The sequence below is a fragment of the Helianthus annuus genome, chromosome 3, assembly GCF_002127325.2.
Source record: "Helianthus annuus cultivar XRQ/B chromosome 3, HanXRQr2.0-SUNRISE, whole genome shotgun sequence".
In the NCBI taxonomy this organism is placed as follows: domain Eukaryota; kingdom Viridiplantae; phylum Streptophyta; class Magnoliopsida; order Asterales; family Asteraceae; genus Helianthus; species Helianthus annuus.
The window spans coordinates 137,066,865-137,089,269 of NC_035435.2; the positions used below are offsets into that span (position 1 = coordinate 137,066,865).

Here is a 22,405-nt window from a genome sequence, read left to right on the forward strand (position 1 = left end):
TTTTTTAAAATTACAATAATACGAAATCAAAATTAACTAATAGTCTTCCGTAGGTGGGATTACATCAGAGATGTACCCATCGCTTTGTTCATCACTTTCTTCAGATTCTTCATCATCAAATTTCATATTTACGTATAACGCCATTAGCTCCTCTCTTCTTTGCTGCAACCTATTCTTGAATATCACTGCATCTTTGGATTTTGGATCGTTTGAAGGTGCTAAATCACAGAGTTGTTCAATGATAGATAGAAAACCTATCTTCAACATTTCTTCCATTGGCCTTGAATATTGCATCCCGTTTTTATAAGTCAATTCAAGCGTTCCTTCTTCCTTATGCATTACCCAACTGCTAAGTTTTGGTATAGGAATATCGTCAATATCATCTTCATCTTCTGCCGGACATTTTCTCTTCAGTCTTTTTATTACAGTTCTTGTTCTTTCACAATCGTTGTCCATTGGAACCCCAAGGGCCATGATATCCTTCTGAACCTTTTCATTCATTCCAAGCATGGCTTTGATTGTCTTTACCTTTACCCTTCTCCTATCAGAGAAATTTATGATGAATCGTTTCTCTTTTCTTTCAAACCTCCATGCAATAAGCTTAGCCATTTTAAAAGTTTTTGGCGTTTTGGATAATATGTGGCGTTTTAGTCAAATTTTTTGGCGTGTTTGATCTTGTGTTCTCATGGTCTTCTTTTATATTAGCTTTTTTTCCCGTGCGTTACAGGTAATTATGGCGTTTTGAAAAAGTTAAATAAATTTAATTTCCCAAGAATTTGGCTTTTAATATTATAAATGTTAGTAATTATGTTTTCCGTCGTTTCATTTTACTGTTTTTTACAGTTTTACTGTGTTTTGTTTTCAGACTCAACTGTGTTTCATGGTGTAGCACGTCAAATCTTTTGACGGCTGTAATTATGGCGTTTTGTTTTCCAATGGCGGTTAGATAACGATTGGACTTTTTTTGTTTTATATTCTTTGCACATTGTTTCACGCTTATTTATTATTTTTTTTAATAATAGTAGTTGTTCAAAGTAATTTTATTATAGTTTGTTAGTTTTTTGGGGGCGTTTTTATGGCATTATGGCGTTTTACAAGCATTTGCTCATTTTGGCGTTTTATTATATACTATTTAAATACTTTTGTTGTTTATTAACTGAAATTACAAAACAAAGAACAGATAAAGAAAAAAAAAACAAAGTAGAAGCAATTTATGATTTAAATATTTAGTGTCATCAGGCTCTTTTGTCTTTTGAAACTACAAGAACTGTGACAAATAAATGGCGTTCTGGGTTTGACATTGTTTATTTTCTTTGTTCATGTGTTGAAGTGTCTTTGTGGATGTTGGAGATATAGATCAACCGTTTGTGGGGGATGCTATCTGCCCATCATCTTCATTATAATCATCGAGGCCAAAGTAGCATTTACACTGGTATAGGTCTCTTCTTATCATCCAAATCTTCTTCAAGAACAAAGATGATAGAATGACATTTGGGTGTCATCAGTCCCTCTTTTTTCAATTTTGTCCATCTTATGCAGCAAAATCTTTCTACATTCACGTAACAAATCATTCAACAAAACTTCATGCAGAACATTACTGAGTATCAGAGAAAAGATGTTTTGCCGTCGTATTTTTTGGCGTTTTACATTGAGTTGTATTTTTTTAGCAACCACTGTGTTTTTTCGTGTGTTTTTTTGGTGTGATAAACGGAAGGTGCTGAGACGTTTCTATTTATAGAAGTTTTTTTGACGCGTAGTTTAGGCGGGATATTATTTTTATAACAAAAAATGTAATTAACATTTATTCGTATGTAAGGTTTGACGTTATATATTATGGCGTTTCATATTTTGTGGCGTTTTTGTAGCCAGGGGGCTTAAATAAAAACCCAGAAAAAATTACGCAATGATAAAATTGGCGTTTTGTATTTATTTGGCGTTTTATTTTTCAATGGCGTTTATGTGAGAAATGGTGTTTTACCTTTTTTACCCTTAATGAAGCGCGTCCACGTAATAAAAATGATGTTATTTACCAAAATGCCACCGTGCCAATCTAGTCCATAGATTGTTTTGATCGGACGATCAATAAGCGTTCTCACCGTTCTCGCACTTTCTACCTTTTTCTCTAAATCCTGACCCTATATATATATATATATATATATATATATATATAGAATTGCGCTAAAATAAGAACCACCTCGAGTTGTAAGAACCGCGAGAACCACACCATCCGGGTCGCCGTTTACCATGATTTTTTTTTTTACAACTAGATGTGTGTATTATAAACACAGCCGTAAAAAAGAAAAATTTTAAACGCCGCGGCCGAGGGGGTAGTTTTTTACACCACAAGTTTGGTGTAAAAAAAAAAGAAAAAAGAAAAAAAAATAAAAACACCAAACTTGTGGTATAAAAAACTACCCCCTCGGCCACGGCGTTTAATTTTTTTTTTTTTTTACGGCTGTGTTTATAATACACACATCTAGTTGTAAAAAAAAATCATGGTAAACGGCGACCCGGATGGTGTGGTTCTCGCGGTTCTTACAACTCGGGGTGGTTCTCATTCTAGCAGCCCCCTATATATATATATATATATATGGATGAATATAAAGTAAGGAACAGTGAAAATGGTCATGCAAGGAGGTAGGATGGTGAACATATATTAAACTTCATTATATAATTTAACAAAGCACAAAGTCATCAACATAGTTGATGACTCGGTCGGTCATGAATAAAGTAAGAAAATACAACTACCTAATTTGCTAAGTAGCTAAGTAAGAACAACCCGGGCCTGTCATACCCAACATGGCAAATGTTGGAAGTGAGGCAGAGTTATCTTACTTTCATTCTTGGAAGCTACTTAGGTATTCTTGCCACTAAAACAAGTGAGGTAGGTGGAATCATGGTTGGAAAGCCAAGGCTTTCGTTGTTCACACCTTCACCAAAACACAAGTCTTTTAACATTTTAGGTTGAAAGAGCTTGGATGGTTCCAACTCTTTGAAGTCATTTAGGACTTTTTAAAGCAGAATTTTATAAAGGTTTTGAGCCTCTAATCTTCTGGAAATCAATCATACACATGCCCCACAACCATGGGTATAAGGCCGAACACCTCACAATCGGGTCACATCATAGTGTTTTTTTATATTAGTGGGGTAGGGGCATTCCACTAGTGATGGTTTTCCATCACTCACTACACCCAATTATCAAACGCTACCTCATCGAGCATCATTCCATCACTAGTATCACTAGTGATGGAATTTAGTGTGGGTGCCAATCACTAGTGATTGGGTTTTTTTTTTTTTTTTTTTTTTTTTTTTTTTTTTGTAATCTGATAATATGATGTTTACTATTTAAGTATTATTATGTGTACTGTTTTAAAAGGATTAGAAATATAGAGTTTAAAATTTGAAACTGAACAAAACAACTAGAATGGCTTTACCTCAAAACCCTTAAAAAGAAACTCCAAGAAATCAGATCACTTCCCTTTCGTTTATCTGGCTGTGCATATTGCCGGATTCAGGCGAATCCAGGAGTGTGGCCAAAACACTTGTTTTAATCCTTTATCAAAGCCTTAGGGGGCGTTTGGTTCGCATGAATTCAATGGAATTTAAGGAAATTGGAATTTGAATTTCATCTCTTAAGATGTTTGGTTCCCAGAATTTGATAGAATTGGAATCCCAATTCCAATCTTCATGTGTTTGGTTGACAATGGAATTGGAATTGAAATTAGGCATGAATTCCTTCGAATACCTTTAACTAAAGGAATTCATTTTGCCCATGGCTTTATAGCCTAATGGCATCTTGGGGGTGGGATAAGTGGACCAATAGGTTCTGGTTTCGATTCCCACAAGGGGGGTTTTTCTCATATTTATTGGGTTTCCTCCTGAATTGGTGTATGAGCATTATGCCTAGTGGAGATAGATATGATCGGGTGGTTCCGCTGGTGGCACGATGATACTACAGTAGTCCGTTCGAAAAAAAAAAAGAATTCAAAATCCTTCCTATATGTGAAGTAATTAAAGTAAATTCATTGGAATCTTCGACCGTTTCGACCCACATCGTTTCAACCCGTACTGTTTCGACCCATACTGGTTTCGATCCGTACCGTTTTGATGCGAATGGTTTCGACTCGTATCGTTTCGACGCGAACGGTTTCGACCCGTACCGTTTCGAATCGAACTGTTTCGACGCGAACCGTTTTGACCTGAACTGGTAGTTGTGGGTGCCGGGGTGATGGATTCCAATTCATTTGTTAACCAAACACAACAAAAATGGAATTGAGATTCCAATTTCAATAATTTCCAATTCCAATTGGAATGTTTAAATTCCAAATCCAATTCCTTCAAATTCTAATTCCTATACAAATTCCAATTCCAATTCCAATTCCAAATCATTTCGCGAACCAAACGCCCTCTTTTACCAAAGCCCTTTTGTTGATTTAGTGATTATCAGATTAACCCCAAAGCTTCCAAAGTTCAAACTCTCTCTTCACGCGTGATGCCGACGACGTGTTGTGGCCACCACGCGTGGTCACCTTTAATGGCGGCGGTGTTCCACGCGTGGTGCCACCACGGTTCACCACGGAGCCCTCCAACGCCGTTGTATTTTCACGTACGATTATTTCTTTTTTAAGACATATAGGCCTAATTATCCTCTTGTTCAAAACTCAAATTATTATAGTTTTCGCCAAATAAGTGGCCTTCCTTTTTCCTGCCTGTTCAAAACTCAAATTATTGTAGTTTTGACCAAATAAGTGGCCTTCCTTTTTCCAAATAATTAATTGTACCTTTTTTTTTAAAACCGACTGCCAAATTCTCAATCAGTGCTGTAAGAGTAGTCTTCATAATATCAACGCCATTCATCACTTCCGTGTTTGTTTGCAATCAGCTTATACAACTTTCCCCATCAAAGATTTCATTGCAATGGCATCTACTTCAGCTTCGTCCGTTCAAAAGAGCTTCAAGTACGATGTCTTTTTAAGTTTCAGGGGTGAAGACACTCGTAGAAACTTTGTTGATCATCTCTATCACGCTCTTACGCAGAAAGGCATTTACACATACAGAGATGATGAAGAAATCAAGAAAGGAGAAAAGATCAGTGATGAGCTCATCAGATCCATCAAGGACTCGAAATTTTACATTATTGTTTTCTCCAAGAACTATGCTTCTTCATCGTGGTGCTTAGACGAACTTGTCAAGATTATGGAGTGCCAGAAGACGAACGAGCACACTGCTTTCCCGGTCTTCTATGATGTGGAACCTACCGAAGTCAGGAAACAAAGTGGCCCAGTTGAAAAAGCATTTGAGAAACATAAAGAGGAAGAATCTGCTGAGAAATGGAAAAAGGCTCTTAGAGAAGCTGCAGATCTCGCTGGGTGGGAGTTGAAGAACATCTTTGATGGGTACATAATTCCCTCTACAGATCTCTGTTTATTTTTAATCTATGAAACATGAGTGTATCAATTATATATGATTGTATGTTTTAGATTTGAGATTAACTGTTCATGCGGGATTTTGAGATATCTATTTGAATCTTCTTTGACACACAGGCATGAAGCGAAATTGATCACAAAAATGGTGGAAGAGATCTCACTAGAGCTACGTTTCACTAACTCGAGCGTTGATGGGAAATTAGTAGGCATGGAGACACGTGCAAAAGATGTGGTTTCATCTTTAGAAATTGATATTGAAGAAGATGTTCGCATGATAGGGATATGGGGGATGGGAGGGGCTGGGAAGACAACTTTGGCGAGAGCTGTTTTTGATCAAATATCCTTTCGGTTCGAAGGTTCAAGCTTTGTTGGGAATGTAAGGGAAATGTCAGGAAACCCCTGTGGTTTGAAGTCGTTGCAAAAGCAAGTACTTTCAGATGTGTTAAATGACCCAAACATCATAGTAAATGGTGCATCTGACATGAAAAGGATGATGCGTGGCAGAAAGGTTCTTGTTGTTCTAGATGATGTGGATCATATAGACCAACTTGAGGCATTAGCTGGTGAGCCTAATTGGTTTAAGCCGGGGAGCCGAGTTATCATTACAACAAGAGAAGAACAAGTGTTGCTGGCATATGGAGTGCCAAAGAACTTGATTCTTCACGTCAATCTGTTATCGCGTGAGGAAGCAAATTGCCTCTTCAATAGGTATGCATTTGGGAGACTGATACCAAACCAAGGTTATGAAGAGCTAGCATGTCAAGTCATACATTACGCTGCTGGTCTTCCGTTGACGATCAAAGTTCTGGGTTCATTTTTACGTGGTAAAGATGAGCTTGAATGGAGAGATGCTTTAGACCGACTAAAAACAATTCCATTAAAGGAAACTCTGAAGATATTGGAAGTAAGCTATGACGGACTAGAAGAGGATTACAAGGAAATATTTCTAGATGTTGCATGTATACTAAAAGGTTGGTGGAAAGAAAGAGCAGTCAGAGCGCTTGAAAGCTGCGGATTTCATGCCAGAAGTGGTTTAAAAGTTCTTGAGCAAAAATCTCTTATAACTGTAACTCGTTATGGGTGCTTGGATATGCATGACCATATAGAAGAAATGGGTAAGAATATTGTTCGTCGTTTGCACCCCAATGAGCCTCACAGACATAGCCGATTGTGGATTAAAGAGGAGATTGAAGATATATTGGTTAATAATAAGGTAAGTTTCACGTTTATTTGTATGGTAAAGAAAACTAACACATACTTATTTCTTATGACACGAGGTTCATGTATGTGCTTTCTTATTACAGGGTACTAAAGCAATAAAGTGTATAAACCTGCGTTTGGTCAATCTATATGTTGCCAAGAAAGGTCTTCAAAAAATGAGGGGACTTAGATTTCTTAAAATGGATCATCTATTTCATGATATTGGTCAAGATAGGATATGCCTACCAAATGGGTTAAGATATTTGTCTTTGTACAATTACCCTTTTAAGTGTTTTCCCAAAAAATTTCAACCAAATAATCTTGTTGGCCTTGATATACTGCACAGCAATGCGGATCAACATTGGGAAGTGGGAGAAAAGGTAGAATTATAATTAATTAGTTTTGTTTACATCACTCTTTATAATGCGATATATCTATTGGTGTTGTCATTACATGTAATTCATTCTTAGGTTTTGCTCTTGATAGGTTCTAAAGAATCTTAGATTCATTGACCTCCGTGGTTGTGGATTGGAATCCTTGAATATTGGGTTCAATATGAATCTCGAGAGGTTACATCTTGAAGGATGTGTTGATTTGGCAGAACTTCACATGCCCGTTAAAAGTCTAAAGCTCAAAAGCCTCCATCTCAGTAATACTAAGTTGAAAACACTTAACCTTAAGGGAGCTCAGAATCTCCAGAAGTTGGATGTTGAACAATGTGAGGATTTGGTAGAACTTCACATGCCCGTTGAAAGTCTAAAGCTCAAAAGCCTCGACCTCAGTAATACTAAGTTGAAAACACTTAACTTTAAGGGGTGTCAGAATCTCCAGAGGTTAGAGATTGAACAATGTGAGGATTTGGTAGAACTTCACATGCCTGTTGAGTGTCTGATGCTCGAAAGGTTCCACCTCAGTAATACTAAGTTGAAAACACTTAACCTTAAGGGGTGTCAGAATCTCCAGAGGTTAGAGATTGAACAATGTGAGGATTTGGTAGAACTTGACATGCCCGTTGAAAGTCTGATACTCAAAAGCCTCCAACTCCGTAATACTAAGTTGCAAACACTTAACCTTAAGGTGTGTCGGAATCTTGAGACGTTAAATATTGATCAATGTGAGGATTTGGTAGAACTTGACATGCCCGTTGAAAATCTGATGCTCAAAAGCCTCCACCTTGGTAATACTAAGTTGCAAACACTTAACCTTAACGTGTGTTGGAATCTTGAGACGTTAAATATTGTTCAATGTGAGGATTTGGTAGAACTTGACATGCCGGTTGAAAGTCTGATGCTCAAAACCCTCCACCTTGGTAATACTAAGTTGAAAACACTTAACCTTAAGGGAGCTCAGAATCTCCAGAAGTTGGGTGTTGAACAATGTGAGGATTTGGTAGAACTTCACATGCCTGTTGAATGTCTGATGCTCGAAAGGTTCCACCTCAGTAATACTAAGTTGAAAACACTTAACCTTAAGGTTTGTCGGAATCTTGAGACGTTAAATATTGATCAATGTGAGGATTTGGTAGAACTTGACATGCCCGTTGAAAATCTGATGCTCAAAAGCCTCCACCTTGGTAATACTAAGTTGAAAACCCTTAACCTTAAGGGGTGTCGGAATCTCGAGAGGTTAGAGATTGAACAATGTGAGGATTTGGTAGAACTTGACATGCCGGTTGAAAGTCTGATGCTCGAAAGCCTCCAACTCGGTAATACTAAGTTGCAAACACTTAACCTTAAGGGAGCTCAGAATCTCCAGAAGTTGGGTGTTGAACAATGTGAGGATTTGGTAGAACTTTACATCCCCGTTGAAAGTAGTCTGATGCTCAAACGCCTCCACTTCGGTAATGCTAAGTTTAAAACACTTAACCTTAAGGGGTGTCGGAATCTTGAGACGTTGGATCTTGAAAATTGTGAGGATTTGGTAGAACTTCACATGCCCGTTGAAAGTCTGATTCTCAAAACCCTCCACCTCTGTACTCCTAAGTTGAAAACACTTAACCTTAAGGGGGCTCGGAATCTCGAGAAGTTATATCTTAACCATTGTGAGGACTTGGTAGAACTTCACATGCCCATTGAAAGTTTTAAGCTCAGATCCTTTAAAATTTGTTGTTCTAAGTTGAGAACCCTTGACCTTGGGCTGACTCCAAATCTTGAGGAGTTAGATCTTAAAGATTTTTATGATTTGGTAGAAGTTCATGTTCCTGTTGGATGTCTAATAAAGGTTGCCTGCTCAAACTTAAGTGGCTGGGTCATGTTTGCACCTCTGTTGGTTAACCAAGGGTTTCCTGAGGTTGATCCTAGAACAGAGTTAATTCTAACTGTCACATCCTTAGATACATCTTCATTGCACCCTGACATTAATTTGCCTAAGTTCCAGCTTCATTGTGTTTATAATGAAAGTCTACTCTCGCCGTCCGGAAATCTTGGGAAGCTTATTTCTTTTGGTCTTTGTGGTTGCACAAGCCTTGCGAGTTTATCAGGAAGTATATCTTTGAGAAGTATTTGTGGTTTACAATGTTTAAAGAAGCTTACACTCGAAGGCTTTATTCCAGAGGTGCCCAACGAGCTTGACCAGTTAGAGTTTCTAGAGGAGCTAACTTTGTCGTCAACAAAGATCAAACATCTTCCTGATAGGATTTGTATGTTGAAACGTCTTAAACTTCTCCGGTTTAAATCTTGTTGGCTTCTTGAGCAGTTACCTGAGGATCTTGGCAGATTAGAGTGTTTAGAGGAGCTGTACTTGACGGAGTGTCTATTCTTACGTGATATTCCAAACAGCATATGTGAGATGAAACGTCTAAAATGTTTCCATCTCCCATATTGTGTTCTGGTTGAAAAATTGCCTGAGGAAATTGGTCGTATAAATTGTTTAAAAGAGTTGAATATAGAAGGCACAGGCATAAAGCATCTTCCTCAGAGTACTTTTCAATTGAAAGGTCTGCGTATTCTTGGGTCTAGGTGGCAGCTTGAGTCATATGATTTTACATCGGTCACTACTAGAAAAGTGGTCGTTTTGCTACGGAGTTTTCCTACGGAAAAATATGCGTAGCAAATTTTGACAAAATTGCTACGCATTTCCGACGACAACAAAAAAGTCTAATGTTTAGAACGAATTTGCTACACAATAGTGACAAAAGCAAAATACATCATAACTTTGTCACAATTTCTCACAAACGTGTCGGAAGTATTTTGAAAATTATTGACTTGATCAATTTTTCAATCAAATACATACTTACTACTCTGTTAACGAAAGCCTATTACAAGATTAATTTTTGAAACTATTAAGTGTTCCGTAGGAAATGCGTAGCCACTTGTGACGCATTTGTGACGAACAATTTTTTGCTTTAATGACCAAGGACTAAACGTGTAACTTCTTAAACACGAGGGAAACAATCGACACTTAAACAATATTCTAAGGACTCTAGATAATTATACGTAATCTAAATCCTTAGAACCTTCGACACGTAATCTTTAGAACCCTAAAAACCGAATACAAACCAAATCAAAATATCTCTCAACTCTTGCGATCGATCATGGAGGCGAGGGGATAATGTTGAGACGGAGTGCTTGCTAGGGTTTCATCTTCGATATCTGAAACAACAATTGTTTACAGAGGCAAAAGAGTCACATCCGACACCTGTTTTGTGGCGAAAAAGCTCCTCAAGAGCACCGGCAAGGCCGCATTGATCGCCGGAATGACGCTTTTGATTCTCGTGGTTGCGTTCATCATTGAGATGTACTGTGAGGCTCAGTACTCTTGTTGTTGTTGCTCCGCAAAAATGATTTTTTCGAAACCTAGGGTTTCAGGTTCGTTATTGATTATTTTTTTCTGTGAATTTGATTGTTGAATTGTTTAATTAGGTATTTTTGTTTGTGAATTTGATTGTTGAATTAGGTTTTTTTTTGTGATTTTTGTTATGATTGATTGTAAATTTTTGATGTGTGTTGTTGGAATTTTGTAGATTAATGTTGAAATGATGTATGTATGTATTATTTGGTAATTTGTACCTGTTAGTGTGTTTAGGATCTAGACACGAAAGTTATGAAACCCTAGGTATCATTAACTCATCTCTCACTTATTAACCCTGTGTTGCTTTTTCTCGGTGTTTGTAAGCGTTCTACTTTTAAAGTTCTGCTTCTATTGATTTGATCCAGCTTGTGAAGTTGTTGTAGTTTGATGATATGTTCATGCTTCGTTGAAGAATTGAATTGATCTGTAAATTGGTAATAAATTGTTTGATGCTCATATTCTATTTCAGAGCATACTAATTGGAGTGTATTAATCTGTTTGAAGTCTTTATTTTATTGATTTTGGTATGAAGTGTTAACTCTATGTGATGTTTGTGTTGAAAACTTGAAATCGTCTGTTGCTTATTCGCATTTGCAGTCGTATATATTTATGTGTGAATTAATTAAATGGCCTCATTTTGCTGATTATAGTGCGGATAAACTTGAAGATCAAAATTGTCTCTACATCTCCCTGTGGAGCAGTAGATGCAGAGGCTGAGAAAGTTCAAGATGTAAGAAATTATCATCGTTTCTGTTCTGGTTGTTATTCAATTTTAGAGTATTATTAGTTTTGATCGAGAATTTTGAACTAAACAAGTGTTCTGGTTGTACACACTTATTGCCCGAGAGCCTGTCATAAGTTTCTAATCAAACAATAGAAATTGGTTACCTGGTCTTTAGTATCTTTTTTATTATAAAATAATATCATAGGTGCTTAACATATATGGAAGCTAACATTTTTTACGCTCCTTTAGTTTGCAATACATAAGTCGCGAAACCGGTTTGACTTTTTGTTTGTTTGATTGTCTCTCTACTCTGTTGAAGATGTTCATGTTTTTAACTTTTTAGCCTATCTTTCAACAACTGTTGTGATGAAGGTATATAGTTTGGAACATGTTATGGGTTGTTAGGTTTGTTCACATATACATATGATATAGGCTGCTCCTGTATTTTGTTTGATGTAGCCAAACATATATCGAAGCTTACATTTTGTAGGATCTTGTTGTGTTTCTAAACTAGTTGAGAGCCTTTTCAAGTTCTTCATAAGATCTTAGGTGATAGGTTTTCGAGTTTCAACCCATCTACATAAAAAAACTTGTTGATGGTCCTTTTTTTGTTTTATACGGGTCAAATGGTTAAAATAAAAAGTTAGCTAGAAAGGAAGCGGGTCAGATGGTCGAAATTTACCCCTAAACCTTGGTTTAAAATAGCGCGAGGCACTCCGAAGCGTTTTGGTTCCAAAAGCTTTAAGCGAAGCTTCAAGCGAAAAACGAGAGCTTCACGTATTCGAAGCGCTCAAAATAATAATAAAATATTATACACATCAATATGACCTATTCTACTTGTTGGAAGTTTTGGGTGTGTGAATGAAAGTCTCAAAAGGTGGTAAATACTTTGTCCCCACACCAATGTGGGAACAAAGTGAGTGGTTGTTTATAAGGTAAAGCCTTTACTACTCCATTGTAGCTTTATGACATGTTTTACCACAAGTCCTACCCGCACGCAAGGGGGGGGGGGGTGCAAAAAATGAGTTCTGATTGTGCTCGTACGGACACGAATGCAGCTCCGAAAACCCGGGCCGCGTGAGGCGGTTTTTTCTCGCTTTTTTAAACCTTAGATTTCATTAAAGTTTGTTTTTTTTTTTTTAATTTCTGATGACGTTTGGTGGCTTCACCACACCGTAGGTTCCCTGAATTTATTTTTATATATCTAGCCCTATAAATGTTTACAGATTTAACTAAGGATGTGAATTGGTTACAGCTTCAATGCCAGCTTGGATAAAATGGGGATTTTAGTTTTGTCCCTGTCATATGGTGAAATAAGCTTTGCTGTGAATGAATTTCTTTCTCCCAGATGGAACAAGGTCATATTCTAAACTTATCCGAATTGGTTTCAAGTTCAATTTTTATCTGTGCACTTATCTTACAGGAAAAATGGTGTTACCTTTTGAACCACTAACAATTACCTTTCAAGATCTACAATACTATGTTGAACCCACACTGGTAAATGGTCAAAGTTATCTCATTTAGATCTTAAATGTTATCTTTCGTTCAGATTATGCTATAGGTGATTGTTGTGTTAGGAAATGAGAGAGCATGGCTTCACTGGGAAAAGACTTCAGTTACTTTGTGATGTTACTGGGTCTTTTAGACTCGGTGTTCTTACAGCATTAATGGGTGTAAGTGGTGCTGGAAAAACAACACTTCTTGATGTTCTTGCTGGAAGGAAAACAAGTGGCGTTGTTGAAGGAGAGATTAGGATTGGGGGGTATCCAAAAGTTCAAGATAGATTTGCAAGGATTTCGGGTTACTGTGAACAAACTGATGTACATTCTCCTCAAATTACAGTTGTCTTCTAGGACGCGTTAGATAACGGGTCAAACCAAAGGCCGATGTATCATTTGCTTATCAGTATTTTTTTTTTTTTTTGCTGATTTTCCTGCAAATTTTAGCAAAAAAAAATGGAATTTTCCAGTTTTTTTTTTGTTTTTTTAAATATTCCGTCACGAATGCGTTGCAATTTGTTGATATTCCGTCACAAATGCGTTGGCAATTTTTTGATATTCCGTCACAAATTGGTTGCAATTTTTTGATATACAGGAAATGCGTAGTAAATGCGTCACAAATTTCTAACACCATATTTCTGTAGGAAATACGTTAAAATTTGCGTAGTAATTGCGTAGTAAATATTTTCCGACGGGGCTTTTTCCAACATCAAGGTTTTGTTGCAAATCCGTAGCAAATGTCAATTTGTGACGCATTTGTGACGGAAAAGTGCGTTAAAAATTATCTTTTTTCTAGTAGTGGGTAACGCAAATTTCAGAATACATGGCCTTCTGGTACATATAGCTGTGGATAACATGCACTCCGGCCCACAACACACTGAATTCTTAACCGGTACTTTCTCATTTTTCTAATCAATGGGATGATACCTAGTTAATATAAAATATTAAGAATAAAAACCAAGAGAATGGCCATTCAATGCAAAGATTGAAATGTTATTAATTCAAGATTTTGAAACATGTTATTAGAGTTGGTTATTAAGTTTGTGTTGTTTTCAGGTCTAAATAATGAGAAAGATAAGTTGGAGGGCTGTTTGGGTAAAGGAAGCAAGATAGGAGGGTTAGCAGTGACAAAGAGTGAAAGCTGGAGGGTTCTTATTCATAATTTGCTCATGTATTCAAGGTATGATCCCCTACGACAATTTCAAAATGTGAAGTTTATTAAGTTCAATTATAAAGTTGAGTTAACCTATTTGACTTCATTAGAAAGTCAAACTGTGTTCTTGATTAAGACTGGTGGATATTTATACCGGGTTGGATATGATCATGTTAAATTAAGTGCAGTAAGATTTTATAAACAATGTAAGATCAAATAACAGTTTTGATTTACATAAATATGCTTAAGAATTCACTTCAAATTTATCCAGATATATTGATGCACGTGATACTACTTAATGTTTTGGTTATTTGCACGTCGCTGCAGAGTGAAAGATGCAGAATTTGGAAAAGAATGGCTCAATGTGACAAGATTCAGTGACTAGGAAGATCAGAGTGAAGACAAACAAGAAGAGGACATCATATCGAACATTGCACCAATCCTTCTTGCTGTAAGCAGGTTCTTTGAGGCAAATCAAACAGTTGATAATATAAACTCATTTTGTCATTTTGGAGCTAAAGCTCATAAGTATCATGTTCCAGAGCGCACCAACAACCACTAGTCTCCAATCCGCAGTTGACTTGAGAAAAGGCTTGTGTAGGCAAATGAAAAAGGTCAAGTCTATTTGGCAATTGGCATTTCGTCGAAAATATGGAGTAACAGACCATGTGAAAGTTGATTTTGAAGGGCGTTTATTTCTCTAAACCTTTCTAGTTTGAAGATTAATATTTTGAGTCTTGTTCACCCACATCAGGTTATTTAGGTTCTTATTAATAATTTGCTTCTTAGTAATCTGCTTATAATTTAGGTATATGGTTATTGAGAGTATGATTGTGCAATGAAAGTATGATCCCCCAACTACCTACAAAAATTTTAGAATGTGAAGTTTGATAAGTTAACATAGTTGACTTATTTAGTAAGTCAAACTGTGTACTTGATGAAAATGTGTGGGTTTTGATGCCAGGTTGGACATGATCAAGTTAAATAAAGTTCAGTAAGACCTTGCAAGTGATATAAGATCATTTATAGGCTTTCATTCACATAAATATGCTTCAGAACTCCTTTCAAATTTATGGAGATGGATGCAGGTGATACATCAAACAACGGTAATCATAAACTTATTTTGCTACTAATTGTAGTCATTGGTCTCCAATCTGACCCATCAACCATTAATCAACGATCTGCAGCAGGCCTAAAGAAAAAGGCTTGTGTGGGCAAATAACAAAAAAGTGTAATGGACTTTCATCAAATTCACTCGCCTTTTTTACAGAATTGTATTAAACAATATTACAATATATGTGATTGTTAACCCGTGTTGATGGAAGCAACTGAACATGTTGCAATGAAATAAAAATAAAACAGAGAATGGACAGAAATGTTTACAGCATGGAACAGGGTATGAAATTGGCGAATTAAAAGACTCTGCTGCTGTAATCCTTCTTTGAAGATTAAGTTTGTTATTTGAATACAGAGTCGGTTATTAAGTTAGTGTTGCTTTCAGGACATATGTAGTTTTTTTACCCGCCGCGCGTTGCGGCGGCGCTGTACGCGACGTGATAAATTATAGACTACAATCAACCCGACTCGTATCCGAACTAAATTTACGTTAAAACATAGAGTAATCCGAATTCATGCCGTTGAATGAAAATATATTACATTTGACCCGACTTGTTTCCAAACAAAATTTACGTCGAAACGTAGACCAATCCAAAACGTACATAAAATAAACACCTGTTGTAGCTCAAGATGAATCGGTATTGAACAGAAATTGAAATCGGAAATTGCAAAGTATTTGGCTAACACCCAAACGTTTATTATTATTCAAGAAACTGACTCAAAACTTGAATTACAATCACTAATACCCAAAGCATGGTGTATTTATAATCTAAACACTCCTATTAGATTATAACTAGGATTGCTAATAAACCTATTATATTGGACATGATAATTATCACCAAATAATTAAACCTAAACACGTTTAAATATTCTAATAATTATCCACTCCATGGTTCCTAGCCTTGCACACAAAGGAATCTCTTTTAATTCGAAATTTCCAACAATCACCCCCGGAATTTCGAACTCGTAACTGACACGTCTTCAACTCCAAGCTTTTCAGTCATCTCCTTGAACTTGATCTTCCCAAGAGCTTTCGTTAAAATACCCGCCTTTTGATCGATGCCACTAACATGCTCGACCACGATATCTTCACGATCAACACATTCCCGAATGTAGTGAAATCGGGATTTTATGTGTTTGCTCCTTCCATGGAAAACCGGGTTCCTCGCGAGAGCTATCGCCGATGTATTATCAACACGTAACACCGCCGCTTGAATTTTCTTATTGAGTAATTCACCAATCAATTCTTTTAGCCAAACCGCCTGACACGCGGCTGCACTAGCCGCCATATACTCCGCCTCACACGACGATAAAGCAACTGTACTTTGCTTTTGAGAACACCAAGTAATTGGGGAAGACCCAAAATAAAAACGTGTCTCGTAGTACTTCTTCCATCATCCGGATCTATGTTGTGACTACTATCGCTGTAACCAACCAACATATTTTCTCCTCGAGTATAGGTAATGCCATAACTAAAAGTACCATTTAAATAGCGAAGAATTTGCTTAATGAGAGCTGCATGAGATTGCCTCGGGCATTGCATGTACTGACTGGCTACTCCGACCGAAAACGCCAAATCTGGTCGAGTCTGTAAAAGGTACCGGAGACAGACAGCTGACAATTTTTTGATATCTCGTTGCATCAAAATCTTCTTCGTCTTCAAATTTAGAAAACTTCCACATTCGGGTCCATGGGAACATTAGTAGGATTACTGTTAATCATACTGGCTTCCGTCAGTATTTTCTTTGCATACGCCTCTTGCTTAATTTTTATCCCGTCATTGCTCCGCGACACTTCAATTCCAAGATAATAAGTAAGCTTTCCCAAATCCGACATTTCAAAGTTTTTAGCCATCCCGCGCTTAAACTCCATAATAAGTTTCAAATTTGAACCTGCCATAATTAAATCGTCTATGTACACGCCGATTAATAAGACGCCCGTTCCAACGGTTCTTCGGTATACACGGCTTGTTCTTGCGAGCACCTGTGAAATTTCATATCTAATAAAATATTATTTAATTTCGTATTCCACGCACGTGGAGCTTGCCTTAACCCGTATAACGCCTTTGATAATTTATAGACTTTATGCTCTTCGCCGTTTTTAACGAACCCTTCCGGTTGAACGACATAAACTTCTTCTTTTAATTCGCCATGTAGAAACGCGGATTTAACATCTAGATAATGTAATTCCCACCCTTTATTCGCTGCGAGAGATAAAAGTAACCAAACTGTTTCAAGTCGAGTAACTGGCGCGAACACTTCGTCAAAATCGACTCTGGGTTGCTGAACATAACCCTTCGCCACGAGTCTAGCCTTGTGTTTATTTAGTGAGCCATCCGCGTTTCGTTTAACCTTGAAAACCCACTTTAATCCAATCGCTTTTGCATCATGCGGTAACTCGGTTAACGACCAAGTATTATTTTTATTAATTGATTCGATTTCTGCACGCATTGCTTTCATCCAATCCAGTTTAGATTTTGCATCGTCAAAGCGAACCTGTTCATCATCCGCAAGTAATAAAAAATCTTCATCAATCATACTCGAATTTAATACGTAATCATTAAAACGTATCGGGGTAACCGTTGCGCGATTAGATCTATGAACAACCGGGTCAGGCGTCATAAAATTATTTTGTTCCACACTGTTACCGTTCACGTTGATTGGCCTGCTACTATTTTGAGCCGCACAAACTAGTTCACGCGACATGGAGCTTTGATTGTTTGGAGTCGTAATTGCATGTTCTCGTATTATTGGCCTTTGGCAAGATGGGTTGCTAGTAGCAATAACTGATTGTGATTTAATTGGGCCTTGTGAGCCCAAAATTTCAGGTTGATTTACCTTCGAATACCAAGCACTTTCGATATTGAACCTATCTTTTACGATTTCCGGATTGATGCTTTTGGTACTGTACAATACCAAGCTCATCCCTATTATAATGATTGTAGTCAACAGCGCATGTTTTTTAGGAATCGTAATATTAATATATCATTCATTAGTTGTAAAAATATACTAATGTACAATATTCTCTTTAATTAAAAAAAAAGTGTTAATATTAGCCTACCTCTTCCCTCTATCTCTATATATACATAGATATGTATACAGAGATAGAGTGAAAAAATGATGAGAATAACTGAATAAGAGTTTTGAAGTATGAGAATAGGAGCTTATAAAAAAACCTACAACAAAAAATCGGTCTGAATTCAAACCCTGTGAATTTCATTTCGTTATATGGAAGATGTATTTAGAGATTATTTGGTTCTTGTTTGTGTTGCATTATAATAATTGATTGGAAAAAAGGAAAGCCATATGTGTATGTAGATCACGCATGATTTCATTGAACCATATAATGTACGTTCCATTGTGAAATGTATATTGTTTGGACACGGGACGTCACGTCAGTTGTGTAACACCCCGTATTTCCGTATTTTTTTTTTCATTTTTAGAAAATACGTGTTGGTTTTTCTATTTTTTTTTGGAATCTACGGTCAAATTCAGATCGAAAAACGAATAAAAAAAATAATAAAACAAACGATGCGCGTTACGCGTTTTTAACGCAACCGACTATCGTACGCGACTAATATCGATTACCGGCACCATCTTACGTATTTTCAACTTCATATAAAATAACACGACATTTTACGAGTGAGAGCATGAAAACGGGTTCAAGAAATATTATTGGGCTTGGGTCCAACCCACCACAAAACCCTAACTACATAAACAACTTAACCTCCTCCTTCCTCATTTGATCTCCACTCCAAACCCTAGCCCCTTTCTCTCCTCATAGTCCAGCCACCGGAACCCGATTTCCGACGATGATTCCGGCATCGTTTTCTGGCGGGCCACACTCATCACGACCCTCACTTCATGCCTTCCTCGTCCGAACACCCAATTTCGTTGTTCACCATCCACTCCGCCACCTCTGTTGAATGAACGGCCGGTCACCACCATCTTCGGTGGTGGCATATGGTGGCGTCTGCACGAACGAGAAAGAGAGAGAGAGAGACGTAGAGCATGAGAGAGAGAGAGGTCAGGAGGTGAAAAGAAGAAGCCGCCGACGACGCACGGCGGCGGCAGAGGGAATGCTCGGTCCGACGACGTTCACGTCTCGGGTCAGGTTCTATTGCGGTTCAGTTTCGGGTCATGTCCAAATCGCGAGTTCAGGTTTCTGTTCACTCGAGCCTCGGGTGAGCGACATCGGTCCAGATTCACCATTCGTTCCGGTCCAGGTCAGTTGGTTTAACTTCGTTTTGATTTACTCGATTCAATTCCCGTTCAGTTCCGGCAGTTAAGATCGGGTCGGATTTTTGGCTCTGGTTCGAGTCTCGGTTCAGCCGGTTCAGGCTTGGTTCAGGTCAGTTCAGGTTTTGGTTCGGCTCATTTCGATTTGCTCGGTCTTCGTTCGGTTCATTTTAATTCAGGTTTTGTCTATTTAAGCTTCAAATTCGATTTAATTCTAATCGAGTTCATTGGTTATGTTTCTGTTTTGGTGCCGACTCAGGTCTCGGTCAAACCGCGGTCAACGGTCAGAATCGGGTTCGGGTCAGCGGGTTAAACACGAGCCACGGTATAATAAGGTCGCGAATATTATTTATGTTCTTTTTTTTTATCTAAGTATTGTTTTAATCGCGAACGCTATGTACCTTGTAACAAAAATGTAAACATATATATAAATATATTGTTTCGTTTATTGTTGTTGAATTTTGAAAATAATAATCGACACCTTGTTGTCGGGATCGTCCAAAAACAGAGGAAACTCTGCCCGTTTTTTTCGTAAAATTCCGTAAATCGAAACGCGTTAATTTTATAAAACAAAACCTTTCGAAGTTCTAATATCTTTATAAATGAAATATACACTATTATTGTTTTGTGTTAACGGTCGAACCACTAATGAAAACGCATTGGATTAAATTAAATTTTTATGACAGTAATTATAAATGTAAATTCATTTAATTAAATTATTTACTTAATTTCTTTTCTTTTGACAAAACTTCTATAATATTTTTGATAAACTTAGATTAAAATCTTTGTATAAACTTTATGTACAAAAAATATATATACTTAACAATCGACTAGTTATACTCTAGGTTCTACTTCGAATCCTCCGTCATAATTTCCGAATACTCATACACCTTCGCTTGCCCATATAGGGTGACATCGGTGTTCCATCATCCTAACCTCACACTCGTCGACACTTGGATAATCGGAAGAAATTTCAATAATGTGAGTATACTCGTATTTCCCCCTTTTATTTTTACCACTTTTGGGGTGTAACATGTTTACCTGTTGAAACTTACACACGAACTTTTGTCTAAACACATGAACATTCCTATAACATGCTTGTATATGTGATGACTTGATACTTTAAATTTGGGTGATTCTTATGTGTTGAACTTATCATTAACTTCGTACGAGCCAAACCTTGACATATGTAGCGCTATAGGATTAACGACCCGCCTCTACTGAAACTTTGGTTATGTCATGAGCAAGTTGCGTTTTCTTGGTTTGATATGTTAGACACATGCCATATTTAATGTTTATCTTGAATCGCATGCTTGCTATGAGGGATTGTTCACACTTTTATCTTATGCTATGTATGTACCAAACTTGTATACTCGCCTTTGCTTTTGCATTGAATTGTATTTTAAACATGTTACAGGTTGATGATGATGAAATGAAAGAGGTAGCACGATGCCTAGATACACACTTTAGACGTTAGGTTTAATATGTTGTATCGAATTTTGGTTATGTTGGTTTGTTATCTTGATTAAACTTGTTGTTATTTGGGATCTTGTATTGATGACTACTTGAAGTTTGGAAATGAAATTTGGATTATTAAATTATTGTCACAAATAGCGTTATGATGTCTCGAGCAATCTTCACACTTCGTCTCATCCCGATGTTTCCGCCATTGGTTGGGGTGTGACAGATTGGTATCAGAGCCATAACTATAGGGAATTAGGAAAAGTAGGAATGCTTTAACCTAGTCTATAGTTTTAGAGCTTTATTCTCATGTTTACTTGAAACTACTTGCAGGCTACCTTATTTGCTCTTATTTATTCTCTTATGATCTTTTAAGCATATATGTCGCTTATGTGTTAACACTTGACATGCTATACTTGGTTTATTATGTGCTAATACATGTTTTATTGTCCCACCCATTGTGTGCTATTCCTAATATGCTTCATTGTGCGTTTATATTTGTTTGTTTATTCCTTTAACATACTCTTTCCCTCCTGCATTTTACTCGATTATTCTGAATCTGACAACACTCATATTACACAAACGAGACGAGTTTACCAAAATAGGCGTGAAACCCACAATTTGGTAAACGACTCTCATGTCGCTCGATTCTATTTTTGCATGAAATTCACCATTAAGTTAGGAGTGAAATCCACATCTTAATGGAAATTTCAAAATTTTAATTCTAGTGGACCCTCGTCAAAGTGTTGAAATTAAATTTTGACCCGACGAGTACCAACCACACTTAGGATACGAAATCGCCAAGTTAGGGGTGAAACCCGCACCTTGTCGAATAGTTCCACTCCTTGATTTTTTTTATAAATCCCGCCAAGGCTCGAATTGTCGATTGAATTGGAAAATGTAATAACCGGAAGGGTAAATACCGTTAACCGACATGTCGGCGAGAGTATTACACCTATTAGGCCAAAGCATGCTCTCAAATTCAAAAGACTCTTCGACCACTTTGGTTAGTCAACGTTCCGTTTTGGAACCATCCGAGCTTCCTTTTATCAAACTCACGCTTTATTATTTTCGATCTTTTGCCAATTTTGAACCATTTTTGTCACACCCCGAAATATCAGAGCTTGGCGTGACTGGACCAGTATCTTCATTGCACAGCGGAAGCAAAAAAAAAGCTAAGACTTCTAGAAATTGAACGCCACTAAGTACTCGACTCCACATGGTTCCCCTATTCCAACCGTGCCATTGTTTCTGAAAAAAGTAACCTGAGAAAGAACATGCGAAAAAGTCAACATAAAGTTGAGCGGGTTCATAGTTTGTTTTGAAAAGATTTAAAATAAATCTTTTTGATAACCGGTTTTAAAGTTGCTGAGAAAATATAGTAAAATCATTTTCTTGGCATGATATATGAAAACTGTGAGTCTAGCCCACGAGAGTCTTTGTGCATTGCACGAGAGAGAATGGGCCGAGCCCAAACGAACCTTTGTAAGCAGGATCAGCGTGTCCTCTTACTTAGGTATAGTTTGAAAAACGTTACCAAAGTTTGTAAATCCATGTATTTGTGAGTTTACTTCAAACGAATCTTAAAAACATTTGAAAATCTGAGTATTAAAACTGGTATGTAAGCGTCTATGAACAGATCATTAATGTTTTGCAAGGACATTAATATGTGTGGCGACATAGGAAGCACTCAACCCTAGCGGATTTCCCCCGGTCCACCCGGTTAGAACAACAAAAGCACTACATGGGCCACACAAGGACCCAAGAGTGGGGCTCGCTACACCCGATAGATCTACCAC

General features: G+C 37.2%; 1 protein-coding gene across 1 annotated transcript; it reads left to right on the plus strand.

Annotated features, from left to right (window-relative positions):
- The first annotated feature begins 4,813 nt into the window (after positions 1 to 4,813).
- LOC110932078 (disease resistance protein RPV1) lies at positions 4,814 to 14,711 on the plus strand. The gene is made up of 7 exons (XM_022175439.2): positions 4,814 to 5,396; positions 5,544 to 6,639; positions 6,731 to 7,006; positions 7,113 to 9,614; positions 13,441 to 13,530; positions 13,695 to 13,818; positions 14,119 to 14,711. The coding sequence occupies exons 1-5, from the start codon at positions 4,918 to 4,920 to the stop codon at positions 13,480 to 13,482; spliced, it is 4,395 nt and encodes a 1,464-aa protein (XP_022031131.2). The 5' UTR covers positions 4,814 to 4,917; the 3' UTR covers positions 13,483 to 13,530; positions 13,695 to 13,818; positions 14,119 to 14,711.
- Positions 14,712 to 22,405: the final 7,694 nt, after the last annotated feature.

Excerpts from the sequence above, each read along its gene's own strand:
- LOC110932078 (XM_022175439.2), top strand. The coding sequence starts at position 4,918 with ATGGCATCTACTTCAGCTTCGTCCGTTCAAAAGAGCTTCAAGTACGAT. Across the intron at positions 7,007-7,112 it reads ATTGGGAAGTGGGAGAAAAG|GTTCTAAAGAATCTTAGATT; the intron begins GTAGAATTATAA and ends TGCTCTTGATAG. Across the intron at positions 9,615-13,440 it reads AGTCATATGATTTTACATCG|GTAACGCAAATTTCAGAATA; the intron begins GTCACTACTAGA and ends TTCTAGTAGTGG.